At 47.7% G+C, this 9387-nt stretch overlaps 3 protein-coding genes across 3 annotated transcripts; 2 read left to right on the plus strand and 1 right to left on the minus strand.

The window, feature by feature from the left end:
- Positions 1 to 280: 280 nt before the first annotated feature.
- On the minus strand, positions 281 to 1319 carry LOC101772629 (citrate-binding protein). The gene is made up of 2 exons (XM_004977241.2): positions 903 to 1319; positions 281 to 802 (listed from the first exon to the last, which is right to left on the minus strand). The coding sequence occupies exons 1-2, from the start codon at positions 1224 to 1226 to the stop codon at positions 407 to 409; spliced, it is 720 nt and encodes a 239-aa protein (XP_004977298.1). The 5' UTR covers positions 1227 to 1319; the 3' UTR covers positions 281 to 406.
- Positions 1320 to 2291: 972 nt separating this feature from the next.
- LOC101752657 (citrate-binding protein) lies at positions 2292 to 3490 on the plus strand. Its single transcript, XM_004978265.2, has 2 exons — positions 2292 to 2651; positions 2736 to 3490. The coding sequence occupies exons 1-2, from the start codon at positions 2370 to 2372 to the stop codon at positions 3135 to 3137; spliced, it is 684 nt and encodes a 227-aa protein (XP_004978322.1). The 5' UTR covers positions 2292 to 2369; the 3' UTR covers positions 3138 to 3490.
- A 1083-nt stretch (positions 3491 to 4573) lies between these two features.
- On the plus strand, positions 4574 to 8795 carry LOC101773034 (V-type proton ATPase subunit C). The gene is made up of 11 exons (XM_004977242.3): positions 4574 to 4794; positions 4878 to 4946; positions 5058 to 5185; positions 5283 to 5382; positions 6002 to 6069; positions 6263 to 6404; positions 6662 to 6778; positions 6876 to 7001; positions 8036 to 8119; positions 8200 to 8279; positions 8366 to 8795. The coding sequence occupies exons 1-11, from the start codon at positions 4672 to 4674 to the stop codon at positions 8460 to 8462; spliced, it is 1134 nt and encodes a 377-aa protein (XP_004977299.1). The 5' UTR covers positions 4574 to 4671; the 3' UTR covers positions 8463 to 8795.
- The last annotated feature ends 592 nt before the right edge of the window (positions 8796 to 9387 follow it).

Below are 9387 nucleotides of genomic sequence, written 5' to 3' on the forward strand. Positions count from 1 at the left end.
GGCAGTGCTTGCATCTGCTAGCAGGTGGCAAGATGTTTATATCCTGCTAATTGTATGGTGTAGGAGTACAATTGTGTAGCTTTCCCGGAGTAAAATCTTTTCAGCACGATTGATCGCTTAGTGAGAATTGACTTAATTTTTTTCCACTATTCAATTTGCGATGAAACAGCGGATACGATTTGCACAGATCAGTAAAAACTTCATCTCCGGCGTGTGGTAGAAGCCAAGTAAATTTCACGGAACTATACTGAGATTACAAAAAACTTCATCAGTGCTCAGAAGCTCATTCCGGATTAAAAATAGAAACATGTCTCCTCAAAATACGATGACAAAAACATACTTGATTTTTAATCTTTTAGAGGCTTTTTAGGGACTATAAAGAGCAGTGCTTGGTACGTGTAGCAAACTAGTAGGGCTTGGTATAGACGGTCACGTTCCTCCAGCGCGACTCCACGCGCGGCGACACGTCGTGGTGCTGCACGTACACGCCGAACTTGAAGTAGTGCAACGCGCTCGGCGTCACGTCGACGGCGAGCCTCGGCGCGCCGTCGACGTACACGGCCACCGTCGACGCGCCGACGTCGTGCACGACATTGAGCCGGAACCACCGGTCGTAGATGCAGTCCTCCACGGCCTCCCCGCTGTAGTACCGCAGCGTGCCGTTGTACACGTGGAGCATCAGCGTGGTGGCGTGCGCCGCGCCGTCCTCGTTGTGGATCTGCATCACCGACGCGCCCGACGTCCCCGACGGCACGTACCCGTAGCCCTCGAACTGCCACACCCCCGACGAGTAGTCATGGCCCTGGGATTAAATTCAGACGTACAGCACTGAAGAATTCAAGCATGTGATGAATTTGAATAGAGTTTTAGAGAGGTTTGCATGTGTGACGGCAGGTGCTTACGGCGAGGCGGACTTCGGTGCGAGGATTGGTGGCGGTGACGGTGTTGAAGGGCTCGTCGTCGGCGTACACCCAGAACGTGCGCACGCCGGTGGCGAGGTCGTAGCTGTAGCGCTGGTTCTCCGCCACGTCGTAGGGGCTCTGCACCAAAAAGTTGCCCTCCGGGAGCTCCACCTGGACGAACCCGGCGGTCAGGTTGCAGCTGCCGTCGACGGCCACTACGACAGCAGGCGCAGGAAGGGCGACGCATAGGATTAATAGTCCTAGCGCTGCCGTGGGCACAGCACCGCCGGCGGCGGCGAGGCTGCGGAGGGTGGAAGAGGCCATGGTCGATGAGATCGAGGATTGACAATGAGATTCGACCGGTCCTAGCCGCCATAGTAGTCGAGTTTGTGCATGGTTATATGTGTGATTAACAGGGACTTGGGTGGTGAAGTCCAAGAACGGATTGTCACCTTGTGTTGGCACTTGTACGCCTTTGGGCGTGATGTTGGCATCCAGCCAACCGAGTGTCATGCCTGGCTCAATATTGAATGGCTTGATGGCGCGTATTGTCACTTGTCAGTTTGTAGTGCGACGGCCGGGGACAGGGACGGACGGCAAGCGATTCAACCATTTGCAGTTACGTCCTTCGAAAATGCTGTACAACGAGCATTCTTTCTGACTGCTCTTTTCAAATACTTTGGCGTCTGTGTGTCTGTTTGGTTCCCTACGAACATGAACAACACAAAATATGCCGGTAATGCCAACATAGAAAACTACTAGTGTTGGTGACACCTGCAAAAGTTTGGTAATGCCAACGAAATCGAGTGTCACATATCTTGGCAATCACCAAGTTACAAAACTGCTCACCTTTCGACGCCACAAGGTCCAGCCGGCCGGGTGAATCCTGTATGAAGAAATTGTTGATGCTGGCGTTGCTTCCTTGCTCGCTGAACCTTTTTCTACCTCCAAGTGTTACCGTGTCACTAATGGATGTGATGTGAGAAGACAGAGGAGCCATGCAGCTGCAAATAAGACGCTAGTTTTTTTTGGGGGGCACTCTAAGTAAAAGATGGTGCACCACTTTTTTGCTCCGGAGAAACAAGGGACAGTGTAGCATAGTACTGTATTATAGCAACAAAGAAGATTCAAGTTTATTCGACCATCAGTTCCAAAAAAATATATTTGACCATCAGTGAAACAGTTGGTGTCCCTTCCTTTTGCCGGCCGGCGCCGCTTTTACTACACACAGCCTGCTGAGTGCTGACAACACATGCATCATCAATGCATTCGTTATTCAACCGAACAGCCGGCTTGCCTTGGCAGGGCAGCAGGTCCAAAAGGCAAGTGCAAAACGACATGACCACACGCACTGATCTGACCGGGACCGATCCATCGATCAAACCAACCTTCCTCTCATCCTCCAGGGCATCGTCGCTCTGCTCCACCAGCCCCAGCGGCCGTTACTCCCCCCTTGCCGGCGCCACCATGGGGACATTACTAGCTATAGTGCTGGTACTGGTAGTTCTGTGCCTGGCCGTCCCCGCGTCCACCGTGGCCACCGGCAGCTGCAACGATCTCACCGCCGGGTTCGTGAAGGTGCAGCTCCCGGAGAGCGACTTCGTCGTGCAGAGCCCCTACGACTTGCCAGTGGAGCAGCGCTACCGCTACGACGCCTGCACCGGCGTGCGCACCTTCTGGGTTTACGCCGGCGACAAGCCCTTCAACAACGCCACCACCACCAACCCCCGAACCGAAGTCAGGCTCCGAGTAAGCACAACACGAGCACATGCCATGGCTTCTTTAGTCGTCTCTCTCCTTTGGCCTTTGTGTTAATTAGTCGTTTCATCGCAGGGCCATGACTACTCTTCCGGGGTGTGGCAGTTCGAGGGCTACTGCTACGTGCCGTCGGGTACCTCGGGCGCGTCGGTGATGCAGATCCACAACGAGAACGCCGGCGCGGCGCACGCCACGACGCTGATGCTGCACGTGTACAACGGCACGCTGCGGCACTACAGCGGGGAGGCCGTGGAGGACTGCATCTACGACCGGTGGTTCCGGCTCAACGTCGTGCACGACGTCGGCGCGTCGACGGTGGCCGTGTACGTCGACGGCGGCGCGCCGAGGCTGGCCGTGGCCGTGGCGCCGAGCGCGTCGCACTACTTCAAGTTCGGGGTGTACGTGCAGCACCACGACGTGTCGCCGCGCGTGGAGTCGCGCTGGAGGAACGTCACCGTCTACACCAAGCCCTACTGATAACACGCCAGATATGGTTACTCGTGGATCTTCTTCCACACTCGATGGCTTTCATGTTTGCCGGCTTCGTCTTTTGGCAAACTTGGAAGGATGCTGAAGCTGTAAAATGCATGCTTCCCTTCCCTCGACCTCAAGCACCTACTTGGGGTCAACGAAAGCCCACCGGATCAAAACACAGAGAGAGGAAAGTGCCCGTGCATGCCCAAGAGAAAGTAGATGATGCAGGCGTATGTGTTTGTGTTAAATTGTGTGTGATGCTAAAAAAAAGTTAAACTGTGTGTGCATGCCGTAGTGGATGGCACGAATGAACTTATATATTTGGAATATTCAGAAAACTAATATAGCTTCCTCTGCTGCCCTTATCTTCTTTGCTGCACCCACAAATTCCTTTGTTTTTACTTTGTTTTTTCTTTGTTTTTTTGACACAATTGCCGGCGTTTCCGTCCTTATCTCCTAGCTACAGTGCATCAGGGCGAAAAGGAGGCGATACGCGTTTCCGGCGGCGATTCCGCCGGTCCCTTTCTTCTCCGGTGATGGCCTGTCCGGTTCCGGAGAGGGAGAAGAGCCGGGGAATCGACGTGCGGCTGTATATAGACTAGATAGGTTAGTATCTAGGTCTCTGGTTTCCTCGCCGTTGATGCTGAGGGCGGAGGTACGGTCTCCGGTGGTGACGGTGCTGCCACTACGCCGGCAAATAAGTCTCCTTGCTGCTACTGATGGTGCGGCGAGGCTTTTGCTCTTTCGAGACGGTTCCGGTGAGGCTCTGCTTCCCGACCACCTTGGAAGGTATGTTTTTCTCCTTCGAGAAGAGGGGAGAAGGGATTCCCTACAGGGGGGCTTTCTTCCGGGTTGTCGATGAACTCGACAGCTGCGGATTTGCTCCGGGTCGTCGACGTCGCCTGTTTCTACTTGGTCAAGCAGGCGACGGTGACAGCCGATGTGCGCCAGAGGGGAGATGTCTTGCGGCTTCAAAAAGCTGGAGGTCACGTCGGTTGGCTTGGCCGGGTTTTTGTCCTGGGCGGCAAGCTTCTTCTCCATCTCCGGCGGATCAGGAAGAGGTGCAACGACTGGGACTGCCTTTGTAGGATCTGAGGAGCTTCAGTTCAAATTCGTTTTTCTTTAGGGTCCTTTGTGTATTTGTGCATCTCTGGAGCTTGTGGCTGTGGTGTGCGTTGTATTTTTTTCTTCGCCAGGGTGTTTTATGTAAAGGCCACGTTTCAATGAATATGGGATCCAGCCCCTTCGCAAAAAAAAAATCCTAGAGAGCAACAAGTTCCTTTGCTGATGGTTGCTGTTATGAAAGCCGCAAGGCCCAGCAAGCGTTGGGGCTCCAGGGAGTTCAAATCGTTCGTTTTCGTACAAACACGTTGCTAAAGACCCGGCCCGGCCCGGCCCGGCCCGTCATCGTTTCCTTCCTTGCCCGGCGCGGGTCCTCATCATCTTCTCCGATCCCCTTCCCTGACCGAGACGAGATCCCGACAGATCAGATCAAGGCGCCCACACACTCGCGACCTGCTCGACGGCGGTGTCGGCGATGGCAACCCGTTACTGGATCGTCTCCCTCCCCGTGCAGTCCCCCGGCGCCACCGCGAGCTCGATCTGGTCGCGCCTGCAGGACAATATCTCCCGCCACTCCTTCGACACCCCGCTATACCGGGTAAGCCACCTCTCCTGTCCGTCCCCCTCGCCGGAATCATCTAGAGAGCTCGCCTCGCCTGACCTCCTCCCGCCCCCGCGCAGTTCAACGTCCCGGATCTCCGCGTCGGCACCCTCGACTCCCTTCTCGCCCTCAGCGACGACCTTGTCAAGGTGTGCTGCCCTGCCCCTTCGATTCCGTCCCCATCTCGTTCGCTTCTGCTCCGAGCATTGGTCTAGGGTTCGATTCGATGTGACTCTGTCTTGCCCCTCACCCCTCCGCAGTCCAACATCTTCGTCGAGGGCGTGTCGCACAAGATCCGGAGGCAGATCGAGGACCTCGAGCGCGCCGGAGGTGTCGAGAGTGGGGCCCTCACCGTCGATGGCGTCCCCGTCGACACCTACCTCACCAGGTCTGCCGCTAACTATGCTGTTCGCCCCGCCGATCGGGATCGGATGGATGTTTTGTTCGACATGTAGCTCAGAAGCTTGTCTGGGTTGCGCGTGCAGGTTCGTGTGGGATGAGGGCAGGTACCCCACAATGTCGCCGCTCAAGGAGATCGTCGGCAGCATCCAGTCGCAGGTCGCCAAGATTGAGGACGACATGAAGGTTTGTTTCTCATACACAACTGCGCTCATCTGTTTTGAATGGTCCAATCTGATGCCGGGTCAGAATGTTCAATAAAGATTCACCAACTTCAACATCACATATATCGGTGAGACTTGTGGGTATTGCATTTATCTAGCACGCAATTGGATACAGTCTGAGGTTGCTTTTTATAATTCGCAACTGACTTGCTCGGTGCTGTTACCGGAACATTATCAGGGTTTTCATGCGTTTCTTGTTCCCCATATAGGTGCCTAGTTACTTGACAATTAGCTCTACTTCTCCTTTTACTAGCATTAAGTTTCCACATTCCTTTTATACAAGTTTACAGATCACAGCTAGGGTGTAAAGTTATGAGAAATTGATGCCATATTTTCTCAGGATAAAGCAAACCCATATATTTCACAGCTAACATGCCATTGAACTCTGCCTGTGATTATTCCTTCCAACTCTTTCTACAAGCTCTTAGCTACACTTCTTTTTCTTCTGCGGTGTATCCCCATATGGGGTTTGGTCTCAAATTTATGAGCTTCAGTTCATTGTAGTATTACGCAATAATGGTCTCTGTAATGTTGTTGGCTGGAAGCTGAGTTTTCAGTGACTGAAATGTTTTATTTTCCAGGTTCGAGCAGCGGAATATAACAATGTAAGGAGCCAGCTTAGTGCAATCAACAGGAAGCAAAGTGGGAGGTAAACTGTGTTGCCATACTTTTGTGACTAGAGTTTTATAGGAAATGCTTGATGCTTACTCCTATGTTATGTCGCTGTGATCCCAACCATCATTCAATTCCTTTGTTGTTTAAAGTAAAGTAAATAGGAAAGAAGAATGATGTCGTCTGTTGCTTGTTATGCACTGATTAATTTGGCTTTTCTTGTGCGACAGCTTGGCAGTTCGTGATCTTTCCAATCTGGTAAAACCGGAGGATATGATCACCTCAGAACATCTAGTAACACTTCTTGCTATTGTTCCCAAGTACTCCCAAAAAGACTGGATGTCAAGCTACGAGTCACTCGACACATTTGTGGTAATGTTAATTTTTCGTTGCACACTTCATTTATATTCCTTTTTAGCCTGTTTTAGAACATCCTAAATGGCTACATTTTTCTTCTAACTTTCATCTAAAAGAGAAATTGAATGCTGTTTTAATCTGCCCATAGAAAGATCTTACTTTTTTTAAAAAAGCTGTCAAGTTGCTCTAAATTGTATCCCTTATTTCATTCATTATATTCATATTTAGCATTTAGCAGCCCTTTCGTTTTGAGCTAACTGATGGTTTTATAGGTACCAAGGTCATCTAAAAAGCTCTATGAAGATAATGAGTATGCACTCTACTCTGTAACACTTTTTGCTAAGGTTGTTGACAACTTTAAGGTCCGTGCTCGTGAGAAGGGTTTCCAGGTAAGATTTCCTTGGATGTCTTATGTTTTACATTAACCTGGCAACCCATCTTTTCAATCTTCTTTCATTCACCAAGTTTTGTTCCATTTAATTCCAGGTTCGTGATTTTGAGTATAGCCCTGAAGCACAAGAAAGTCGGAAGCAGGAGATGGAGAAGCTACTGCAAGACCAGGAAGCTATGAGGTCCTCTCTTCTGCAATGGTGCTATGCCAGCTACAGTGAGGTACTTGTTTTTCCAACATAGTCCAGTACTCCAGTGGTCCTATCTATAACAATATTTCTTTCTTTAAAAATGCAACTGGTTATGTTTCACTGTGAGTGTCAGAAACGTTGAATGAAAATTTTAGTCCATGTTTATATGGAAAGCCATTATGTTGTTAATGATTGGTGTCATTATTTTCTTGATTTGCATTAGAATCAATAAGTTGCTCTTATTCAAGCTTTAAATAAGGACATTAGTTGTGAGTTCTGACTTCGATGCTGGAATTGCTTTTGATTGATGTTATTACTATCTCAGTGGCACAGCTTTGTTCTTTAGGGAGGAAATTCCTATGGTGGCAACTGGTAACTCATTGAGCATAAGTTATTGTCAGATTCGGATTAATTAAAGCTATAAATGATGGGAGTTTTTTTTTTCATTCTTATGGTGCACAGAATATGGAACTCTAATTCTCAGAAAGTTGTAATAAAGTAGAAAAAATCGGTGTTCTCTATCCATGAAAAACTGCTGTCCTGGTTTCAATTGGTTTAGGGCTATGAAACTCCTAAATTTTCATAAGAAAAGATTTATTTGCTGAGGGCTAGATTTAGATATTGCTTGTGCACTTGATTGTTTATGGTTGGCTTCCAGGGCCAGCCTTGACCTTTCGAGGGCTGGGGCAAGACAAAATCAGAGGCTGTTTATATTTAGGAAACAACATTTAATAATGCTGATTATTTCAATTGTAATACTGACCATGTATCTTGTTTCAAAAACACCAGCTTCTAGTAAGGCGTTGGGGCGTAGCATAACATCTAAGTGCCAATTAGTTGGGTGCATAGGTCACAATACTCAAAATCACGAACCTGGAATGAGCATCTTCTATATTATTCCTTTACAGTTCTTTTAGTTGCATGTGTTGGTTGTAAAAAAAAAAGATCACTGGCTCGCTTAGAATTCTATCAACTGATTTACTCTTTTTTACATTTTTTTTCATCTTCTCTATTCCAAAAAAAAATCATCGTCTTGCTTGCTCAATTGAATCTATTTTTGTGCAGGTATTCAGTTCCTGGATGCACTTCTGTGCTGTGCGTATCTTTGTAGAGAGCATTCTTAGATATGGTCTGCCACCATCATTCCTGGTAATTTGCTCTGCTGTCTTTGACTCTGTGATGGTCAACTCTATCTTTCATGTCGTATCTGATCTTATCTCTTGCATTAGTCTGCTGTTCTTGCACCATCTACAAAGAGCGAGAAGAAAGTAAGAAGCATCTTAGAAGAGCTTTGTGGCAATGCCCATAGGTAATTCATTGTTTTGAGTTGCAGTCATTGTGTTGTTAAGTCACATCTTGGTCTTGTTTTTCACTAATGCAACATTTGAATTGCAGTACTTATTGGAAATCTGAAGATGATGTGAGTGTTGCTGGTCTGGGAGGTGAATCAGAGCTCCATCCTTACGTCTCCTTCACCATAAACATTGTCTGAGCCCAGTGTATCGCCTATTTTCTGTGGCCTGCCAATATTTTGAAGCAGCTATTACCTTGAGTAATCGAAAGTTCGAAACAAACGAATGGTTCATGTATATTACTTGTGACACGCCAATTCTTTCTTGATTTGTCACTTTTCTCTGGTACTGTAATTTATATTGGAGAGAGCAGCCGATCAATAATGTAGCTTTTGAGGAAACTGAAATATGTTGTAGCTGAAGAAGAGATCCATCACCTTGTAAAGCTTTTGTGGATACTTGTTTTGTAACATTGGGCTACTGGATTTACTGTAATAAAGCCATGTCAAATAAATTCAGATCGGCGTCATCAAGATTTGGAGTTTGCCATTGAGGCCCTCTCCTGGCAGATTGATTCCCTAAGTTCCCGCTCGTGCTTATCATTCATTTCTATATCAGGAATTTCAAAATTGAAATTGAATGCAAAGGGAATCCCGAGAATTCTCCAAGTAGTTTAGTCAAACCCAAGAACGTCAACATAACCAAAAGCACCTATGAGGTATATACCAATCAAAAAGTTTGAAGAAGCAGAGTGTAAAAGCACAAAATGGGCACAAAGGAATTTCAAATAATCTTTGAAATTTAGTAAGATTTAAGAATTTCAGATCCTCTAAAATAAGTAATTTAACATATTTTTTTAACTGAGATTAAAATTTGCTGAACAAATTTATGGACCTGGTTGAGCCTAAGTCATACTTCAGGGATAGAATTGGCTATTCTCTCTTAGAAAAGAAACTAAAGAGAAGCAGCTGAGCTGACACCAAAACCAGCAAAGTTGCGTAGAATTTTTCAGATTAAAAAATGTGTACAGTTTGTGGCCAGCCTACGTGTAAAAGTCTGAGAGGCGTAGTCAGCTAGCTCGTGAGCTCGTCAAATATTGTTCCTCCAGCTGATGCATGGATGGAT

Source organism: Setaria italica, chromosome VII (assembly GCF_000263155.2).
Source record: "Setaria italica strain Yugu1 chromosome VII, Setaria_italica_v2.0, whole genome shotgun sequence".
Lineage (NCBI taxonomy): Eukaryota > Viridiplantae > Streptophyta > Magnoliopsida > Poales > Poaceae > Setaria > Setaria italica.